Genomic DNA, 21442 nt, shown 5'->3' on the forward strand with positions numbered 1-21442 from the left:
TTTCACGCCGACCATCCCCGGAAACGGGAATGGCCCCTGAATTTCCAGGTAAGTACCTAGGCAAGTGCCAGGAAGATATGGTCGAATTAATTCACACCCGACACATTCTTTGCGAGGTTCATTGGAGCGATATCTTCGTATAAGCCGTATGTTTTCTCATGGTAGTTCAATTGATCTTATTCTAACTAAATCGGTCACTAAATTTAATGTATGTAAGGGTATAGGTAGGTACTTGTATCATCTGTCATTTGAGCCTCGACATAGGTGTAGCTCGCTCATAGCCATTGGTATTACCTTTTTCCTATATCGTAATTTAAATGATTTAGAGAATCTTACGAACATAAAGCTTAATAATAGACTGGTCAACATTTTTTAATATTAGCTAAATCCTAGGTTGCGATTCTGACCCTGAATCGTCCTAAAGCGGTGCTAGTCGTCAGGTCTTCATGTTCCCAAGTTTTGCCTTATTGGCAAAGGTAGGTACTAATGCCCCTTTTCTACCCTCTCTATAGGCGTCACGCAGTGGCGTTCTCCTAAGCCACTTTAGCGTACCCCCCTGTAGGGCCCCGTAACTTTCTTCTTGTCGACAGCTAGAGAAGCAAGACTCATCTACCTAGTATGTCCCAATTCTAAAGATCGGCTAAGGATGGACCTGTAGGTAGAGCTACCAACTAGCTAGGTACTGCTCAATCACCATCGCCCATCCATTCTCTCCTCCAGAGCCAGAAATATCCAACAATCTTGAATCCGACCGCATCGGGGCCACAGATCCCTAGTGGTGTGAGTGAGCCTTGATATTGATGATCGCGCCTGGAAACAGTCTGATTGTGCGTTTGGAAAGTAAACGTTGCGGCATTGAGTAGAACCGGACCGCGCAGTCGCATACCTGCACCCGGTGCGACCGGAACGGGTACCCTAGCTCGGTACCCCTCCTCGTCATAACGAAAGCGTATGCCCATCAAAGTCGGTTCAACGTAATTCTTCCCTCCAACGGAATGAATATAAGAGCAACACCATTCCCCTTCTGTGATGTTTCTAAGTAAATCACGAACGCGCGTGTTGTACCAAGTCCACCACGCATTACCACAAAACGGATCGAGATAGTGGCCACCTTTTCCTTGTTGGTTCGCAAGAGTAGGATCCAGAAGGGGAAACCTTGGTTGGAGAGGTGTGAATCCTGTCTGTGTCGGATAGGTTCCTTCGCTCTGGTTGCCTCTGACACACGAAACGTCAAAGAATTCGATTTTTCTAGGATCCGGAAGCCGAAGTGGTGCGTTAACAGGCAACCATAGTATGGTCGGGTCATTGGGAGAGACACGTCTGAACATGCCCGTACCCCCGTGTATCCATACAAACTGAGTTTGTCGCGCAATACGGTCTGCTATGAAGAGTGCGCACGCCTGTTTGTTGATCCAAGACTCATTGGCCCGTTGATATTCCCACGGAGAAGTTGTGTAAAGATATGCCTTCGAAATATGATGGAGCTCGTAGTCCGTAAGTTTGGATGGTTTAGGTAACTCAAGGGTGGTCATGGTCATGAGGAAGGCGAACTGTAGATAAGTTCCGGTGCCAAATTTCCAAAGATGTGCCCCAATGAAGAAATTGTAAAGGCATTGGATTGTATCAGCATCGCGATAACGCCACGGCGTTGTGCCTAGATGTGCGACTATTAGAAAACCAGCCCATGATATGAGGGAAACTTGACAAAGACTGATACTCACATCCCCAGATTGGTAGAGTAGCAAGGAAGCCTAACAACCCTTGTAGCGACTTCTCGATCTGACCTGCAATATCTCTGTCGGTAGTAATGGAGCTGATCTTGGCTCTACTTTCCGTAGCCCACGCGATTCGTCTGACTTCAGATAATGCATCTCGAAATCGGGTTGCTGCAACAGCTAGGCAAAGCCATGTCATCCTTTGACCGTCGCGACCCGGGCAAGGGCCATTCTTCCCGTTGGCATAATATCTCATGAATTGCACCAATGTTGACCTGCTCTTAAAGACTGCAGAGTTGATTTTGGGAAGCTGGGGATTTGAAGTTAGCTTCCTGCTTGAAGGTAGTTTGATATAATGCAATCTTACATAAGCCTGAAATGACATCTGGAAGACAGCGGCATTGTTGCAAATTGGGTTCAGGTAACGACATGTCCGACTGAGAGCCAGGATATCTAGAGCCGAACACTTCCCAGCGATTTGCTGTATCAGCTCGGGAGGTAAATCGGTAAGTACCGCCATCGTGTTATAAAAACACTTTGGATGGTACGGGTTGATCGATAGATTCAATGGATAGTAAAGATTAGAATCCGAATAAATTCTGGATCGAAACTGAGGTGGAGAGAATTGGGATGAGGAATAGGAAACTCAAAGTTTACAAAGTCAATTGTTATATAGATATTTTAGGGTCGTGCTTTTGAAGCACTGATCTCTATATTCAACATTACCGCCTAGCACCTACCTAGGTACTTAGTGCTAAGGATTAGGTGACGGACGCTAATAACACTGTATTCTCTAGGTACATATTTGCATGTTTTGATCCTTCATAGCTCTGCGCCTTCCTTCTGAACGGGCTTAACTATGTGGAAGGTGCATAGGAAAATACAGTGTCATTGGCACATACCATGCTTGGTTACTAAGCAGTCGTGCACTGGCCTATCTGCCTATTTAAGGTTAGGGTTAGGGGTTACGGACCCATAAATTAAATCGGTACCTATCGGTCGGATTTCAGCACTGAGCATCTGCTATGGATCCCAGATCTAGTGGGGTTTCTACTCTTGGATGTGGATGACACAACGCAGCCCAAGCAACCCAACATACCTACTTCATCTACAGAGTGCTCTACTTCCCCTTTAGCCGCGAAAATTATATGAGTACCAGGTACTATTACCTCCAAACCCCTTTGAAAATGACTTACCTGATGAACCTACCCAACGAGGTTCTCATTACGATCCTTGAGCTTCTCGCAACCGCCGACCTCCAATCGCTCATCCTTTTGCAACTCACAAATAGACGGCTTCGGGTACTAGTTAGAGATGTCATATATAATATTCAGAAAGTTTCGTCCGCCAGCCGTAGTTCTCAATACGGAATACATCCCTTTTTGAAAACCAAATTCAAGGGTTTGTTTAATACCGCAGATTGCTTCACGGCGATGGAAAGGAGCAGGCGAGCATATCTTAGTCTCGAAGGCGATTATACTCTTCCATTCCGCAGGCTTCCATGGGCACAAGATGAAGAACAACTCCAGGCGCATCTCCGCCCAGAAGCGAGCTGGCGCGACATTAGTCTCACTTTTGGACGAGCTCCTATTACGCACCTAGATATAGTCAAAAGCTTTTCAGCTCCGGAGGGCGATTCTGTCGACTACTATCAACTGGAAATGCCACCATCAGGTATGACAATGGGCCTATTCTACGACGTTCTTCTGTGCGACACAGCCACGTACCGCCGCGAGACAGGAAGCTGGGAACTGATCGTCGGGACACGATTACGCAGCTACGACGTACTATCCGAATATGAATGTTTTATTCCCGGTGATCGGGTTCTGGTAGATCAAAGCAAGGAAGCACGGCAGGCAGCCGTGCTATATGTACGAGGCGCCCCCGTCAGCCGCAATATCGCTAGCGAGACCGAGGAGAATAATTGGATCTCCAGCAGTCAGAATAAGCAACGGCTACTACCGTGGCAGGGGCCGGTCCAGAACTTTATATTTACAGGGTATTACGATTATTAAGACCCGTAGAATTAGGACGAACGCATGTCCCCAAGTTGGACTCCTCCTTTAATACATAGTACATTGGTCGTACACATATCCTAAAGAACCTAGGACAGGGAGAGTATATGCCTGGCTTACTATTATAGTAGAACGGCAACGCCCGGGGATCCCGCAACTTAGCGCCATCTAGAGCTAGAATGACATAGATATCACATACCTATCAACTTGGCATTATGTTTCAAGATAGGACAGCCTTGTAAACTCGGCGAGGAATGAAGCCCGAGCATGAGCAGTTTACTAATCCACTCGACGCTACCCATCCTTCGTACTCGGAAACGCCCCGACTGCCGAGATCTCTTACATGTAAAACAACTCAATCTATCATATATCAAATGCCCGAACCAATAAAACCCATGTATGGCAAGGAACCGAATCTTGATTTCAAAAGAGGTATGATTATAGATCAATAATCATGACTAATAGACGACTTATTAGTAATAATGCGAAGATGACGGAAACAGCAATCAGTCAACATCGATGCCGTAGATCTGATCATGGCGGAGGTTGGAGGTCGTATTGTACAACCGTCGCTGCTTCAGCTTAATGCACCTAATCTGCCCGCTAGGTTAGCAGTGTAACTGACTAGCAGAATGACACGTTTCAGAGCCGGTCGAGGCATATCCACCGCCCCTCATTCGGACGATATTCCAACGTCCAAGATGCAACAAAACGCAACTTGGCGAGAAGAGGTAGGTAGATAAACCACCCGATGACTAATTCATGCATGATTTAGACGGGAATGCGGATTCCGTCGCGGGTCCGTTGTTTCCTGAAGATTCTGTATAAATATTGGATACTAGAACGTCGGCAAGAGGGGTTTGGTCTGAGGGGTTCCTTCTCTATCCGCATCCTGACTGTCTGATCACAACATTTAAACTCGCCATTGCAACATCCCATTTAATCTCTTTACCTACCACAACTTCAACAACTTAAAATCAACTCAACTTTACTTACCAAAGACCTATCCGTAACCATGGCTCCTTTCGGCAAGATCTATTCCTACCCTAACAACTTCCGCGTTGAGCGGGTAAGTTTTCCCCCTTCATCCCAACTCTTAATTCCTAACCCCTGCTCCCTCGTCTCGGATCGTCAACCCTAATACCCCGCGTAGGCCCAAGTTGCAGCCGCCTTCAATGGCCTCGAGGTCCCGCTAGTCGAGGACTTCAAGATGGGCGTCGATAACGCTTCGCCCGAGTTTGTGGCCAAGTTCCCCATGGGCAAGGTCCCTGCCTTCGAGGGAGCGGACGGATACTGCGTCGCCGAAGGTGCCGCCATCGCTACCTACATTGCCCTCTCGGGACCCAAGAAGGCGCAGCTAATCGGCGCCGACGCCAAGACCCAAGCAACGATCTCGCAGTGGGTGTTCTTCTCCGAGAGCGAGCTGGTCGGCAACATGCTCCCGCCCGCCACCATGGTCGTCTTCAAGATGATGCCGTACAACGAGCAGCTCTATACCACCTGCGTTGAGCGTGCTGAGCGTGCGCTGAAGCGTGTCAATGCAGAGCTCGAGGGCAAGAAGTACCTAGTCGGTGACCAGGTCACGCTCGCCGATATCCTTGTATCCGGCGTTCTGTTCTTCGCTTCCAAGTTCTTGATTGACGCCGAGATGCGCAAGGAGATTCCCAATGTCGTCACATGGATGCAGCACCTGGCTACTCTTCCCGAGTTCAAGCCCCTTGGTGAATTCACCTTGTTGGAGACCCGTGCTAAGCCATGAAAAAAGCAATGATCATTGACGCAGAATGTCAACGATTAAAAAATGCATCGATATTCGTAGTAGGGTTGTTCGGACGTTGTCAATGATGTAAGAGGGGCTAGCAACCAAAAAAAAAGTTTTAAACTTTGGTGAGGACGCAGGAGGAGAACACGCCCTACGCTTTACATGTCCGTTCGGAGGAAGAGTGGACCAGTCAGCACGATAACGATGTCAAATAACCAACCAAGATAAAAATATACTTAAGCTTACGAGCAAACCTGCCCGTTCCCGCGTAGTACTGTTTGATTACTTACCTATATGTATATCAAACCCGAAACAATGATATTGTACCGAGGCGTGTAGGTACCCGTCGACACTTCCCTACCCACCCACCTATTTAAAAGAGCAAAAAAAGGCCCTTGTGTGACCGTATGCGGGGCGGCGTGGCTTCCGTTTGTACTCCCACACCAGATGCCAGCTTCCGCCCAACCGTCTCAAAAGATTGCCTTTTTCGTTCGGCGAGCGGAACCCGATTGGCAAGGCGACCGGCAAGGGCGTTAGCCTACAGGGATGACGCCCGCGGCGAAATATGGATGGTAGGTATGGCTCCAGCGCAAGGGCGCTGGGACTTGCAGCACACTACGCCTTCCCGATTACACGACGCGATGGCCTCCGGTTCCGGAATGCGAGGGCCGCGGCGCTGGGGCGTTGGTCCGGCGCTTCTTTTTTTTACTCGCGGGTTTTTGGGAATTGGGGGGTTGGTCATTCTTTGTTGATAAGAGGAACAAGTGTTGTTTCTAGGGAATTTGCAACGGGGTTTTCGATCCCGGTTAAGAGATCTTTTTCGAGTTACGGCAAGATGGATTCGTCGGACGACGAAGGACGTCACTTTGTCATCGTCGCGTTGGAAACTTTTTACGTCCCAGTACCGAATTTCAATTTTCCCCGCGGATATACTTATGAGATTAAAGAGTACTCGAGGACGCGCCCGGAGGAGGTCGCTGAGAGGATTAAGAATGCGAATATTGTCCTTGCTGTTGTGGTCCCGATTACGGCTGCCGCGTTAAGCGTCGAGGCATCGCCGCATCTGAAGATGATCTCTGTGGTGGCGTCGGGAACTGATAACGTCGACTTAGATGCGTGCAGGGCGCGTGGCATCGTCGTCGCGAATGCGCCGCGTTGCAATACTGTGTCTGTGGCCGAACACATCATGGCGCTATACTTCGCGACGCGTCGGTCGATGGTGCTATCACATACGCAGGTACAGGCGGGGGAGTGGCCCAAGAAGGGATCGCTGCAGGAGACACTTAATGGCCCAGATGGGAAACCACCGAAGACCTGCAGGCAGGAGAAGCTCGGAATTATCGGTAATGGCGCGGTGGGTAAGGCGGTAGCAGAGATGGCCCATGCCTTGGGCATGAGGACTAGGAATGCGGCGCGAAAAGGCACATACGAAATAAAAGATCGAAGAACAGGTCGCACACCATTCGAGGACGTAATTCAGGAATGCTCGGTCATCGTTCTATGTCTACCGCGGACTCCTGAAACGTTGAATCTGATTTCAGAGGCTGAGCTCAACATGATGCAGCCTTACACAATCATCATCAACGCCTCGCGAGGCGGCATTGTGGACGAGAAAGCCGTCATCGCTGCGCTTAGGGAGAAGAAGATTGCTGGCTACGGCACGGATGTTTACGAGACCGAACCGGCGAGTTCAGAGAATAGTCTCTTGGTCGGTCCTGACACGGCTGGTCTTAATTTGGTCACTACGCCACATGTCGCGTGGGTTGCCGAGGATACGAATACTCATTATAATTGGGCGACGATGGAGAACGTTGAGGGTTGGCTTAAAACTGGTCAACCAAAACACCCGGTGATATAAGCATGGCGAACTTTGAAGACTTAGACGGTTATATCGGCACATTGCATTGGGCTGTTAGAGGTGCATAGAAATAGAGGTATGAAACACGCCTGATATACATATGAATTATTGCCCCAAGACTTGGATGATTATACTACTTGGGTATTTTCAAGTTTATTCTGATGATCTTCCTGGCGTTAATCTTAGGTAATGCTCTTAGTTCATGCTAACAGTCCACATGGGGGAACCGTGTATATTGCGAAGTAGATACTGACCTGGGTAGGTGGTATTTTGTACAGCTATCACCATCTAGATGAAGTTATCGAAGTCTTCAGCTGGTAGAATCTGCCATTAATCTCTTTATCCGCTCATTCTTGCTTGTCTTCCCTTATGGCAATGAAGCTTGGGAAGCCTTAAAGCTATTGTCTTTGCTAAAATGACGAATTTATCTACTAGATCGACTAGATATCGTCATGAAGTTCAAAAAAACGCCGATGAGCAGGGGTCTTTCTTAGGTAGGCTACTGGTGCGGTGTCCACTTCACACAGCCAAACAGCTTACTCGGCTCACCGCTTGGCAATGGGACGGCAATTTCCCAAGACCCTTCCGGTGTGGTTACCGGGTCCCATCAACATTGGCCTCGGCGGGGTCCCATGCAGGTAATAGCGGTCCCCCGGCATTCTTTTTCTGGGCGAGTCGGACGATGTTGGGGCTTGCGAAATAGGATATTAATACGAGGCGACAAGAAGACACGCTTCCCGGTTTCTAGGACGGATAATAGGGGCGGTCTCGGAAATGAACAGAACCCTATATTTACCATGTCTAGGCCCCAATGCCGAAGCTTCTTTTTTTCCCGTTTCCGCTCCAGCTTCCACAGCTACTGACGTGACGGATCATGATGCAGCACTTGGCAAGATTAGCTTTGGGTATATTCGCGATCGCCGGTCCCGCGCTCGCCGCGCAGGTTGACATTCTAGATCTGGAAGATGGCGATTTGGTTCCGGGGAAGTATATCGTCAGCCTGAAGCCGGCCGTAGATGTAGAGGCCCACCTGAGCTGGGTACGCGACATCCACAAGCGAAACCTCGACTGGTGCGTCACGGCAGGGCTGGAGAAGTCATTCAGCTTCAGTGGGTTCACCGCATACGCGGGCGAGTTTGATGACGATACCATGGCAAAGATCTTGGCCGATACAAATGTAATCCTTAACCGACCTAAGCCAACTACAATGCCTCAACAACACCGCTAACTATCTCAGGTCCTATCTGTAGAACAAGACAGAGTGGGTCGTATATCGTCTCTAGTACAACAGGGCAATGCGCCATGGGGTCTTGAGAGCATATCGTCGCGCACGCCTATCGCCGACACAAACACACGAGGCCACACCTACTCCTATGACAGCACAGCTGGGAACGGAACGTTCGCCTACGTGTTGGATTCTGGCGTCCTGACCAATAACACTCAATTCAATGGTCGCGCCATCAAGGGCTACAACGCGTGGAACGGGACCGAATCCTTCGACGACCACTTCGGCCACGGCACTCACGTCGCCGGTACCATCGCCGCCGAAACGTATGGCATAGCGAAGCAAGCCACCGTTGTCGACGTCAAGGTCGTCAGGAGTGTCGTAAGTCGAACCTTTCGCCCCCACACCCTCAAACTTCAAGCTTACGCAGAACGGTGATATTCTAGGGCTACTCGACACTCTCGCACGTAATCGACGGCATCAACTGGGTCGTGAACAACGTGACCAACACGCCCGGCCGCGCAGGCAAATCCGTCATTAACATGAGTTTAGGTAACCTCCCCTTCCCCTTCCCCCTCCCCATCTCCAATTTTCCCTTCCATTCTAACCCACCCCAGCATTCTCAACCTCAACAACCCTAAACCGCGCCGTCGACGCCGCCAGCGCCGCCGGAATCCTCTCCGTCGTCGGCGCCGGCAACGACAACGCGCTCGCATCAACGCGCTCCCCGGCATCCGCCAGCACCGCGTTAACCGTCGGCGCAATCACGCACAACCGCACCCGCGCCTCCTTCAGCAACTACGGAAGCGACGTCGACGTATTCGCGCCCGGCGTCAACGTCGCGTCTTTATGGAACGAAGAAGGCGCCGAAAGGATCCTCAACGGAACCTCGATGTCGTCGCCGCACGTCGCGGGGCTAGCACTGTACCTCAAAGGGCTGGAAGACGGGCTCGACACGCCGGCCGCGACGATAAAGCGGATCAGGGAGTTATCTGTGCCGGACGTCGTGGGGAATGCCGGGGAGGGAAGCGCGAATCTGTTGGCTTTTAACGGTATCACAGTACCGACCTACTAGAGAATTTTACGTTTTATGAGGGAGGGATGGAGGAGGATGGTGGGGGGTTGTGGTGGTGGTTGTTACTAAAAATAATTACGAACAAAACTGTATATATCGGATGGGTATCGAATGTATTCATTCTCGTAGCAACTGTCTCACTGGTCCTGTTCTTTTGTTACCTTAATCTCTAAAGTGCATTGACAGAAATAGAAATCATTACCCGAGGCAGAGAAGCCAGGGAAATATCATCCTTAAGATACTTAGATATTTACGAGATCGATTTTCTTATTTGTGTGGTTCTTGCAACCGCCAATCACCGTATCACACCTGAAATTGAAATCGTTGTATCGTCACTAGAACGAATATGATAGGAAAGCTTCTGCATTTCTCAACCGAGTATCAAAAGCTTGTGTCCTCGGTATCAACCTAATCCTAGTACAGGCATCGAAGCCTCGATGCCGAAGATGGAACCCTGGTAAGGAAAAACAATCGTACATGCAAAGTCGCGTCCCCCCCGTACCTATTAGCAAGAACTTTTCTGGCCCTTTCCGTGCCATGCCCCCGCCAGTCAAAACGAGAGTAGACGGTACCCTCAATCATTCATTAGAGTAGAGAAAGTATCAGCCTAATAGAAGGCGTGTGGCATGGCCACCGCCACCGTTAAGCCTAACCCGCATTCTGCATCCAGGCCGGTTTTGTCTGCGATTCTGCGGACTACGCGATGCCTAATGGTAGTTGCCGCCCCAACCTTGTTGTTGTTGCTGCTGGCGACCGTAATAAGCTCCGAAGGCTTGATTGCCTCCATAGCTTCCATATGGTCCATTGCCGTGACCTTGTCCAGCCGCACCACCGATTCCATAACTGCCCGCAGATTGATTGCCATGAAGACTATGGCTCATGTGACTAGGATATCCACCGTAGCCGCCCATGCCCTGCTGAGCGGATTGGGGTGGTGGAAGACCAGTTCCCGCCGGCGTGGTGTTCGTAGCTGATCCGGGTCGCGCCGCAGCTGCGAGGGAAGGGCTTGGACCGCCGGCAGCTTTCGTATCACCGTATGGCTTGAGGTCATCGTTACCAGCTGCGGTACTCGATGCGGGCGCATTAGGCGAGTTAAAAGATTGGCCAGCCTGAGAAGGGTAGGCCGAACCACGTCCGAAGGTGTCATGCATTCCACCAAAGCCACTGGTACCAAGGCCGCCAGGAGCGCCCGACTGCGCAGAGCCTGCACGGCCGTAATTGTCAATGCCAGAACCTAGACCAGTCTCGCGAGCTCCAAGAGTTGATTGGGCAAAGCCACTAGTCGCAGGCGACGAGGCATGATCGTAAGGACCCTGAGGGGACATGCCGTATTGATGAGGCTGTCCATAGAGCCCACCCTTACCGTAAGGGCCACCGCCGTAGCCACTTTGTCCATAACCACTGCTGTACTGGCTCATGTACTGAGCATAATAAGGACTGGAGTAGTAAGGATGGGAATAAGGGTACTGGTTAGTGTGTGGCTGTTGATGAAGATTCGACTGCGGCTGGTTCGTCTGGCCAGTGGCCTGCTGACCTCCTTGCCCAATAGGATTAGGAGTATTGTGGCCACTGTTATGAGATTCGGCAGAAGCAGCAGCGCCGTATCTAGTCTGCTGTGCACCGCTTTGAGGGTACTGGCTCAGATTATCGTTCTGGCCAGCGTTGTAGCCACCAAATGCGCGGTTCGGAGGGTTCGAAGTCTCGTGGTGATTCTGACCACCGTGCTGCTGCTGTTGCTGCTGCTGTTGTTGCTGTTGTCCATACTGCTGGGCGTAGTAATTATTGTAAGAGTTTCGGCCCTGTGGGTCAGCAGAATAATACGAAGAGTATTCACTCGGCGCGGAGCTAAATGCGCCGGTGGTTGGGGGTCCTGCCGTTTGTGTTGTAGGCGTAGGGAAGCTGTCAAGACCGGCCGAGGTGGTAGCTGTCTGTTGACCGAATGAGTCGTACGGTTTCTGTGGGAAGCCAGCCGGTTCCTGTGTGTTAGTCTGACTGAAACGACCGAATTGTTGATTGGCGGGCGCTTGAGGCGCTACGTAAGGATTAGTTGGAGACTTGATCTGGGGATATTGTGGGTATTGCGACATACGTTGGGTCACTGTAGCAGCTGGGCCGGTCGGGGGAGCTACGGGTGTCGCTAAAGGATGATTAGTGTACTGGTTCATCATATAGAAGATTCTGTAGGGTATTGTACCAGCTGTGCCAGGGGCCGGAGGAAGCGAAGCGGCCGGCTTCTGGGCAGGTGGGAAGGCCTCAGGTACTGCTGCCGGTTGGGATACCGGAGGCAATGAGGCACGAGGAGCGGCCACGGGCGATTCGGGAGGCGGCTGAGTCCTAGTTTCGGGATCCTCACGGTCGCCGTCAATATCCTCCTCTCCACCGTTTAGACTGAATGCGCCAAATTGGACAGCAGCTCGGTCAACTTCGCGGTTTCCTGGCATGCGAACTGCCTCTTCTTGCTCCAGAAGGCGCTTCTGGTAGCTGGGCATACGTGGAGCAGGACGTTCGGTCGCCTTGATCGCCGTCGTTGCGTAACCACTAGCAGCAGGTCGTGGAGTCTGGTGCTGAGCTTGGGAGGCTGAGAGCGGAGTAACCGATGCACTCGGCTGAGGCTGTCTCGGATCCCATGAATCCGCCGTAGTACTTGCAGCTGTGTTAGTCGCGATCGGATTCGATGCGTCAGGTAGTTGTTCGAGATTAACTCGAGTCAGGTCGTCTTCGGGAGGGGGGAGTGCCACTTCGGGTTCAACCACCTTAGGCGGCTCCACGACAGGGGGGTTCTCAACAACCTCCTTAACCGGTTCTTCAGGGGCGGGCTGAGGCTCAGGCTCAGGAGCAGTAGGCTCGGCCGGTGGGAGTGGTTCAATAGGTTCGGCGGGCTTAGGCGTGGGAACTTCTTTCGGCTTCGGGGTAGGCTTTGGCGCAGTTGACTGCCGAAGCATGCTAGCCCAGGTCTTCTGAGTGTTCTGGGGGATAACGGTAGGCTTTGCGGGCGCAGAATCAGTAGTCGATGTAGTAGGGACAGTAGCAGGGGGAGTTGCAGTGGTTTCGGTGGTTGATTCAGTTGTGCCCCAAGCCGAGGTAGTGGCATCATCGTTCGCAGCACCAGTCTTCCAATCGGCAGATTCTTCGGTCGGGACAGAGAGTTGGTGGTTATCCTTAGACTGGTGGCCGTTCGTAGGAGGGTGAGCGGTGGCTCGGCCTCGACCAGTGCCTCGACCTCTCTCGGTACCGCGTGCACGTCCACCTCGGAAATCAGAACGACCACCACGAACAGGTCTACTGTTGCCGGAATCGCTGACGGTAAGAGGCTCCTTAGCCTTAGGACGAGTAGTAGTCTTCTTCGGCTTCGATACTTCGCCCCATTGAGAGATAGTACCTATAAGACATGTTATATTAACAATGTGAAACAATATGGCAAGGGAGAGCAACGAAGGGTGAAGACAAGTATGAAGTGATGAAGCGATTAATTTTGGACGTACCATCTGCGATTCGTGTAGCAGCGACTTCGACGTCGCCATCCGTCTCCTTGAGGGCGTAGAGGATATCAGCGTCAGACCAAGTCGGGAAAAGTTCCTTGATAGTGTCCAGCTTTAGGCCATATTGCTTTCTCAGTTGGCTAACATCACCATCATCGTCCAAGCTGGTCGCGTCTAGGGTACTGAACTTGTCGCCATTCGTGCGTCTATTCGCGGGGCCACGGCTACCAAACCCTGCTCTGCCACCTCGGCCGCCACCTCTTCCACGAGAGGATGGTGCCTGGGATCGAGCCTGAACCTCTGCCATTTCTTAGTCTTGGGCTAGGCTGTGAATGTGTAAAGAAATAGAAAATGAGAAATGATTCCCTTCTTAGAAGGGGTTGTCAATAATAGCAATCAAATCAGCGACAAAGTCGACTTGACAGGTTGCTATTAATACGGCGGAGGAAGAGTATGTAGAGTATGGTTGAGGAAGTTGAGGAAGTTTAGTAGGTTGAAGGTTGAATGACGAGAGAGTGGGTTTTGGTTCCAGGTTGGTTATGGTTGGATGATGGATGGGAGGAAGGTGTTTAAGAACTAGGGTGGCGCGTGTGGCACTGTATGCGATCAGTTCAACCACTGGCGAGGCTGACAGTGTAAGTTGTGTCAATAAAAAAAATTGACGCGCAGCGTTAGGCGAATTGGCCAATTGTCTGGAGACAATGGCAATCGGTGGTTGAAGTAAGGAAGAGCTTCACTGTAGCGGAAAATGTTTGATTATTATTTTGCTTTGGATTTTGTAGTACGTGAGTGTGAGAACCTGAATACAGTCCAGAGCTTTGCAGCGAAAAAGGAAGTGGACTGGGTGAAATGTGGATCCTTTGAAGGCTTTTTCGGCTGTTGGATTATCTGATAGTCCTGACGGGGCACCTGGCCACTGTACTGCAGAGTGTCTATTGAATGTTAACGAGAATGCACTGACCCAAATCGGGCATCGTACCTACCGTATGCGTATTGAGTACGTACCCTATCCTGAGCACCTCAGGTCTGACAGGTTATGTAGGGATTGTACCCCATAGAAAGTGGGTTCTTTCCTGGATTTTTGGTAATATTTTATTGGCCAACCACATGGGTGGAACTGTGTAGAGGCACGTGCGAGTCAGCGCCTGCCATTTACGCACCTAAAGGTATGGGGAAGCTTGACCTAGCTAGATTTTAAGGGCAGTCGCTGAGGTAACTAAGATCGATCTGCGTGCTTTATACTGGATGTGTGCGGAATCATAGGCCTAGATAGATACTGTACATGAATTTTTTAAAGAAAAATTTCTGTATTATAGAGAGGTGATAAATAGGTGCATACCAAACCAAATCGAATTATCTTAGAATTACTAGAATTACTCATTGTGAAATAAAATTCTTGTTTGTTCACCTAATAGGCATCTATATATGTAACGATATTGATACATATCCATTTATGTGACTAGATAAAAGCCTCTACCATTGATAGATAGGTACCTAACAAACCTTTGGAATTTACAAAGATTATGCCAATATTTTCAAGGTTTACCTTTCCGGCAAGTCGGAGAAATTAAGTTAGATACATCTTAGTAGTACAACACTTGAATGACTTACAAATCCGGCATCTACGTGCCGCGATTAAAGTAAATCTTCACGCAAATAAAAGTGAACGGTAGTCATATCTATAGTCAACTACTAGGGGGGCATTATTTTGCTTATTATTAGCGCCTAGTTACTTCGTCCTCCCTCCTACCTAAGGGCTTTAAATCAGATGCCTATCCTCTTAAACGTACTATGTAAAGACATAATTGTAACCATTAACTCCTTACTTACTTAGGTACCTAGTAAGCTCAACATTGAAAAGACTCATCCTCTACAATTGCATCAAGTATTCCTACCTGAAGGATGACCCCATGTGTTTTGCAGGGATACTAGATGGACCAAATATGTATGATCATTGCCTGACTCAGTCGTAAGACAAGTCCGCCCTCGTCCGTCACATCATAGTGCTGGCCATCTTATCTTACATGACAACCTTTGAGTTCTAAATTCTACACAGTGCCATAACGATACACATATAACTGGCTTTCTGCTTTGGAGAAACATATTACCAACTAGCATCCAAGATATCCTCAAATCAAAAGTTTAGTATTGAGTTGATTGTAGTAATCTGTATGATGTTCCCTGTGTGCAAAGTATCTAATAGGTATTTATCGATTACATTAGACGCTATACCCAAAGCATATTAGCTCTAAACTCTAGGCGAATAGGAAGGCACGTATCTAACCCGCATCATAAACCCAATACAACCAATCATTAGCTAGTGTTTAGGTACATGATATCCCATTTGATGTTCCACCACTTTAGTCGAAATACTCTGCCGTGACTTCATCTACCCTTCGATCAGCGACTTAGCGACAACAACGTGGATGGCTACACAGGACTCGCCCAAAAATAATAATCTCGCTCGCTCCAGCGCTTAAACGATCGCACGAATTAGGTCGATCGGTTTTCCTCCCACAAGCTCTGGAAGTACAGGTACTTAGAAACCGAGGAGCTTGAATGTCCCCGCAATATCAGACCCGAGTCCATTCGTCGTCACCATTTCCACCACCGATACTGTCACCGTCTTGAGCCACCCAAGATGGTCGTCCGAACGAATTCCCTCAAATCCCTTAAGAATTTCCTCCCACAGCTCCACCAACCCTTGCCTCTAAATAAACGCGAATCGCGACAACTTCTCGAATCGATCACGGCCTCCTTCCGAAAGAACCTTGACGAAGAACACCCGTGGGGGAGCAGTAAGGATGAATCAGTTTCGCGGAATACCACACGCCTGAAACAAGATTCTCCTCTTCTCAAGTCAACCTCTACCTCTTCAAATCGACCAACTGAAAAGCATCTTCATGCAATCCTCTCTCATCCGCTCTTTACCCACCAAGAGCGCCCAAAACCAGCAGCCGCTCTCGACCCATTCCATGTCTTCGATACCGCGGTTTCGAGGGGTCTTATGACCCCACGGCGCGCTGCCGGCTTCCTCTCCAAGGTCCGAACGCAGATTAAAGCTGAAAATCCCGACACTGAACAGGAAGCCATGGCGAAATCTGGTGCCGGGCTTCGGGTGGTGCAGTGGATGCGAACGTCCGGCTTAGAAAGTAACATGCAGTCTTTTTCCAATGTCCCTTTATTTTGGAATCTCATACCTTTCATGTATGCCGAGGGTTTTGAAGAGCTTGTTTGGACATGGGTAGCGCGTCTAGGATCGCAGAATGAGCCTGGAAATTGTGAGGGCATCACCGCAACTGCTCTATACCGCCTACTACAAGCTATAAACAGACTAAAGGGAGAAGGTGTCATGTCTTCCGGAACACATAGTCTTGATGATGCATACAAGGCGATGTTATATGCATATGATATATTACAGCCCGAAAAAAATCGGATAGCGTTTGGTAGCTACAGAATGGCCTGGGTGAGTCTGGCCTTGTCCTCTACGCTGTTGGTCTCACGGTATCCAAAGCCCTCGGCTCCTATATTTGACGCTTTCGTCGATGTCGGACGCTCTCTCGAAGCTCCGATGCATATAGCTCACCTAGAACTACACCATCCTCTAAAACCAAATCACTCCGCCGCCGTCCAGTTCATGCATCAGAAAGCCGACCATGCCGCGCAGATTGGGAATAGCCCATTTTACCGGAAGCAATTTGTTTGCTTGGCCCTGGATACGGCAGATCGCCTGAAGGAGGTCGGAGATGTCGAAGAGGTTTCCTGGATCGAACGACTCCTTACGAAGCTAGGTAACGACCTAAATTCCAGCATTTCTAATATTCTCAACACACAAACCGATAGCTCCGCAGAATCTCGCTTGCGTACGTGGCTTACGGTATAATCATCAAACTGCAACATGAAAACAGCTATGGAGTCGGGCAGGTTTATGTATCACAGGAAAGGATATGATATCCGGGTTGGATCGGCGTTTAGGAGATCTTCATTATCTAACTCATGCAATGAGAACATGAACGTATATTTTTATCAAAATGAATATACCAGACTATTATTATATTTCTTACCATACCCAATTACGTATCAAGACATCTCAGTACAGAAGGCGCATTCAAAACATTTTGCCATAGGCAGATCACCACCAGCTGGCACTGAAGTGGGCCACACCTGCGAGCCAACTGTTGGCATGAGCGTATGCAGCTGTCAATGGGATCGCAGCCAGCAGGCAGCAGCCGTGTGACAGCTGTGGGCGGATCCACCACCAGCTGGTGCTGATCTGCCTATGGCAAAATGTTTTGAATGCGCCTTCTGTATATACGATATATAATCCATCCGAATACAACTAAAAAGGGGGTATCGTACAATCATCCAACGAAACCAAGCGAAAAACTCATCATACGTATAACCAATATCCCATACATTTCATCCATCCAGCGTCCCCCCGCATATCATCACAAACGAACAAAAGAAATAGAGACGAAAAGCACCTCAACCCTCCTCCATCTCCATCCCATTAACAACCCTCAAAGCCCGCCGCGGGCCCAACACAACACTAATAAAATTCGGCTCCCGCCCATCCAGCAGCGCCTCCGCCGAGCTCCCACTCGCCGTACTCCGCGTCGCGCTGCTCTTCGACCGACTCACCCTCGCTCCTCCTACAGTATACCCATCATACCCCCACGGATACCGATCCTCACTCGGCCTCAACCGCCCCGACCCCGACCCCGACGTCCCCGTCCCAGGACTCCGCTCCTCCCCGTTCCCAGCCATCGGCACCTTCGGCTCGCCGAGCTGTCCGACCCAGCCGAACCGTTCGCCGGTCCCGTTTTCGGAGTTGTGGCGCTGGGTTTTACGCAGTTTTTCGCGGAGATTGGTTGGGGCTAGGAAGCCGTTGTTAGTGGTGTCGTCGTCATCATTGTCACCAGCGGTAGTGGTGGCGCCGGAATACCGGTTCGCGACCTCCATGTGCCGCTTATACGCCGCGACCTGGCGGCGGTACAGCCACGCGCAGAAACCGAGGTACAGCGCCGCGAGCCCGGCAAAGCCCGCGATCACACCCGCGGTGATCAAGCCGCCGTTCGTCGCTTGCGGCGCCGGGGTGGTGTTCCCGGGGGCTAAGCCAGTTGCGCCCGGGCTGTTTGTTATCGTCGCGGTGCTGCCTGCCTGCGTGATGGTGAAGACGGGGGGCGTGCCGGTTTTGAACGGCCCGTCTGTTGCGGGGCCTGAGGCTGGTTGTGTTGCGGTTGCACCGCCCGCGGAGGACCCGCCGATTATTGATTGTACTAGGCCTGGGACTTGGTAGCCGTAGCTGCCGGCGAGGACGCTGTTGTCGGCGTGTGCGTTTGCGGGGTGCGAGGCTGCGTCGAAGGAAGTCTTCCATTTTAGGTTTGAGGCGTCGAAGGTGTAGATGCCGGGACTGTCGCAGGCAAGCTCGGTGCCGACGTAGCCGCCTATTACGATCATTTGGCCGTCTCGGGCGGCGCATTGGTGGCCGGCTCTGGCGGGCGGTTGTGTGCTTGTGGTGGTGTCGACTTTGATCCAGGTGAATGAAGGGACGGTTAGGATCCATATATCTGTGTATTGGGTCTGGTTGCCGTACGGGAGCAGGTTTTGTCCGCCGTACATGTAGATGTTGAATGAGCTGGCGTCGGAAGCAGAATAGATAACCGCGCACGGATTGACCCGTACTTGCGGTGCTTCACCTGATGTTTGTTGGTGGTACCAGGTACTCGTTTTGATATCATACACGTCAATGGTGCTCATGGAGGAGAATGCATCGGTTGTTTCGTTATCTCCAACCACCCCTCCACCGAGACCAAGCAGGATGCCGTTAGGTCCCCAGCCGGGTACGTATACGAGAACACCGTCGGCTCTTTCGCTGAAACCATCTTGGTTTTGAATACCGCCCCAGGTGATGTTGCGGAAAGCGCCTCCGGTAGGGGCACCAGAAGAGCGGAGTGAGTCAACTCCAGAGTTGGCGTAGCCAGGATGCGTAAACTCAAGTAAGCTCTTCAGGTAAACACGACCGACCTGGTCTGACCAACCTGGTGTAGTGGCCCAGTCTAGATGACCACCAAAATACCAGCTGACGCCCAGCTCGGGAACAGAAATTCCAGCTCCTTCCGCCGCTCGTTGTATTGGAACGCCTTCGGGATCTGAGAAGTTACCGGCTGAAGTTTTAGGGTCTTCAAACTCAGTCCACGTCGAAGAAGCAACATCATACACCCATGTAGAAATTGTGGATGGTAGTGCTATAGGGTTGTCGGAAAATTCGCCTCCGTATAGATATAAACGATTCAAGTCGTTCCAAAGATAACCGAGCGACACGGCTGGGGGGCCGGATGGTTGCGGGAGGCCTGTTAGAGCTGGGGAGCTGATATCCCATGATTTAGTAACATCGAGGGTAATGAAGTGGTTATCTTAGTGTAAATCAGTATGTGTTTTCTTTCGGTCTCGAAGGTTTAACTTACTCCATGTATTCGCTTCCTGGTCGCCAGTAGTCTTCGACCGACCACCGTAGTAGTATATCGTCCCATTAATGAGAGCGCCTAGTCAAGGTTAGTCTCTACATATACTAGATGAACAGCAAATAAAGAGTAGGTCGTTACTTTGGCCAGCCCACCTTGTACAGATACTAGGAGGACTATTCTGACGGTCTTCGAGGACGATGCTTCGGGCTGGTCTAGTCACTCTTGCGTCTGCGCCGCTAACCTCAACCTTCTGGCGGCCATTATTAAAACTAATAGTTGGAAGAACAATTGCAATAAGTAGAACGATCATCGAGAGCCTAAATAGCCCTGCAAACATGGGAGGTAGCGCACTAGAAGCTGTTTTGATCCTTGGACGCCTTTTCGGTGTCAATTTAGATAGCCAATTCGGCTTTCCTCCCGACGAATCTTCCCTATCAGAGGTCTTCTTTTCAACTGGCGAAGTCGTTTCCGAGGTCGATTCTATTCTTTCACTTGGTCCAATCTCTTCGTGGCTCTCGGAAGTCGTGCCTTGTTGATCTTGCTGGCCTTCCTCTTCGTCTTCAAACAATCCTACTTCAATAAACATCGACTGTCGACCTTCTCTAATCTTGCTGGCCATGGAGAAGGTTGGAAACGTCTCACTTTCTCTTAGTCGATCTTCGGTGACTTGCGAATTGAACCTCGGGCGTGCTGCGACACTTTGTGGTCTTCCAGGATCGGAATTTCTGTGTAGAACTCTGGTGAAGGTCATGGCGAAACAGCGCTTGGGTATCATTAATGGTATGAATATGTACGTAAGCGGTCATTTGGTCACTTTCTGTAGTGGATGTCGCCACTCCATGTAAAATAGTGGCTATAGGAGAGGGGGTGGCATCTTCATATATAGAATGAGGTCACATAGTAGCCTTCAAAAGTTCTTAGAGGTCGTCAAGTCGTATAGCGGTAACAAGAGGGCCAATCTCTAACAACCTATAGCTTATTACTAGGTATAGCTATAGGTCGGTGTACTGCGCGTCACCATGTCATGACCGAGTAATAATCGGCTGGGCGCCTCCTGAACGTAAGAGGGTGGCATGCCAGCATACCAAGATGGGCTGCATGGGTTGTTGGCTCTCTTCATCATAAATACGGCTATTGATGGCCATGATTGCATCAACTAGTAGCATTCACTATAAAGAACCATCAAGACCCTATGGATTGAAGAGGGAAAACTTGGAAACTTGTTCGATAGAAATCGGTAAGCATGCAGCTGCTCATTACCGTTTCTGGCCAGGAACCGACGGATTCATCCCAAGCGATTGGTTCTGGGGAACTGGGGCGACCAGGGGCGGGTTACCGATGACGACACACTCTGAGATCCAGTCGATCTAGATGTACTAGGTAGTCTAGATGCTAGACGGGCTATGTGAAGGCGTAGAGGCGTTATTCAGGACCGGGGTGTACTCGTCTAGAAGGAGGGTTTGCTCCTGGTTGTCTTCGCATAGGAGTAGTATGTACACATACAGATCGGTCAGGCCGTGTAGCAAAGCCACTAGCACTGTGTAACATTTCTTCTTTTCAGTAAAAGAACTCCCTGAGCTATAGCAGCTATTCGCTAAATTTTAGCGGCTACATTACTCACAGAAGTCAACATAGACTCAGTATAGGTAGGTACCTAGATAACTTTCTATGGTGAAAACACTGTGTAAACATCCTTAGTGCGGGTACCCTTAGAAAGAAGATAATAAGCGCTAGATGGATCCCTTGCATAACACAGCTAACATCAATTAGGTGCCACTTATAGGCGGAGTAGGGGTCATTTTAGCGAGGGGACAAGAGTTAGTCGTCTTTTTCAAACGTCATTGAT

General features: G+C 50.0%; 8 protein-coding genes across 8 annotated transcripts; 5 read left to right on the plus strand and 3 right to left on the minus strand.

Annotated features, from left to right (window-relative positions):
- Positions 1–686: 686 nt before the first annotated feature.
- GGS22DRAFT_184910 (uncharacterized protein) lies at positions 687–2235 on the minus strand (the record flags this gene model as incomplete). Its single annotated transcript, XM_047964242.1, has 3 exons — positions 687–1654; positions 1722–2025; positions 2083–2235. The coding sequence occupies 3 exons, from the start codon at positions 2233–2235 to the stop codon at positions 687–689; spliced, it is 1425 nt and encodes a 474-aa protein (XP_047823166.1).
- A 590-nt stretch (positions 2236–2825) lies between these two features.
- On the plus strand, positions 2826–3962 carry GGS22DRAFT_153659 (uncharacterized protein). The gene has a single exon (XM_047959889.1). It carries the CDS (start codon positions 2864–2866, stop codon positions 3728–3730), a length of 867 nt encoding a protein of 288 aa, XP_047823167.1. The 5' UTR covers positions 2826–2863; the 3' UTR covers positions 3731–3962.
- A 540-nt stretch (positions 3963–4502) lies between these two features.
- On the plus strand, positions 4503–5773 carry GGS22DRAFT_69942 (glutathione S-transferase). The gene is made up of 2 exons (XM_047967848.1): positions 4503–4799; positions 4884–5773. Exons 1-2 carry the CDS (start codon positions 4746–4748, stop codon positions 5487–5489), a joined length of 660 nt encoding a protein of 219 aa, XP_047823168.1. The 5' UTR covers positions 4503–4745; the 3' UTR covers positions 5490–5773.
- On the plus strand, positions 5747–7629 carry GGS22DRAFT_153662 (D-isomer specific 2-hydroxyacid dehydrogenase). The gene is made up of 2 exons (XM_047959890.1): positions 5747–7536; positions 7613–7629. Exon 1 carries the CDS (start codon positions 6058–6060, stop codon positions 7348–7350), a length of 1293 nt encoding a protein of 430 aa, XP_047823169.1. The 5' UTR covers positions 5747–6057; the 3' UTR covers positions 7351–7536; positions 7613–7629.
- A 170-nt stretch (positions 7630–7799) lies between these two features.
- GGS22DRAFT_153663 (subtilisin-like serine protease pepD) lies at positions 7800–9753 on the plus strand. The gene is made up of 4 exons (XM_047959891.1): positions 7800–8527; positions 8588–8956; positions 9022–9127; positions 9193–9753. The coding sequence occupies exons 1-4, from the start codon at positions 8225–8227 to the stop codon at positions 9648–9650; spliced, it is 1236 nt and encodes a 411-aa protein (XP_047823170.1). The 5' UTR covers positions 7800–8224; the 3' UTR covers positions 9651–9753.
- On the minus strand, positions 9752–13941 carry GGS22DRAFT_153665 (uncharacterized protein). The gene is made up of 4 exons (XM_047959892.1): positions 13133–13941; positions 11845–13029; positions 11740–11787; positions 9752–11682 (listed from the first exon to the last, which is right to left on the minus strand). Exons 1-4 carry the CDS (start codon positions 13434–13436, stop codon positions 10358–10360), a joined length of 2862 nt encoding a protein of 953 aa, XP_047823171.1. The 5' UTR covers positions 13437–13941; the 3' UTR covers positions 9752–10357.
- A 1575-nt stretch (positions 13942–15516) lies between these two features.
- On the plus strand, positions 15517–17216 carry GGS22DRAFT_153667 (uncharacterized protein). The gene has a single exon (XM_047959893.1). The coding sequence runs from the start codon at positions 15771–15773 to the stop codon at positions 17010–17012; it is 1242 nt and encodes a 413-aa protein (XP_047823172.1). The 5' UTR covers positions 15517–15770; the 3' UTR covers positions 17013–17216.
- Positions 17217–17442: 226 nt separating this feature from the next.
- Positions 17443–20799, minus strand: GGS22DRAFT_153670 (uncharacterized protein). Its single transcript, XM_047959894.1, has 3 exons — positions 19735–20799; positions 19597–19674; positions 17443–19545 (listed from the first exon to the last, which is right to left on the minus strand). Exons 1-3 carry the CDS (start codon positions 20369–20371, stop codon positions 17615–17617), a joined length of 2646 nt encoding a protein of 881 aa, XP_047823173.1. The 5' UTR covers positions 20372–20799; the 3' UTR covers positions 17443–17614.
- Between the last annotated feature and the right edge of the window lie 643 nt (positions 20800–21442).

Source organism: Annulohypoxylon maeteangense (assembly GCF_022496945.1).
Source record: "Annulohypoxylon maeteangense strain CBS 123835 unplaced genomic scaffold GGS22scaffold_2, whole genome shotgun sequence".
In the NCBI taxonomy this organism is placed as follows: domain Eukaryota; kingdom Fungi; phylum Ascomycota; class Sordariomycetes; order Xylariales; family Hypoxylaceae; genus Annulohypoxylon; species Annulohypoxylon maeteangense.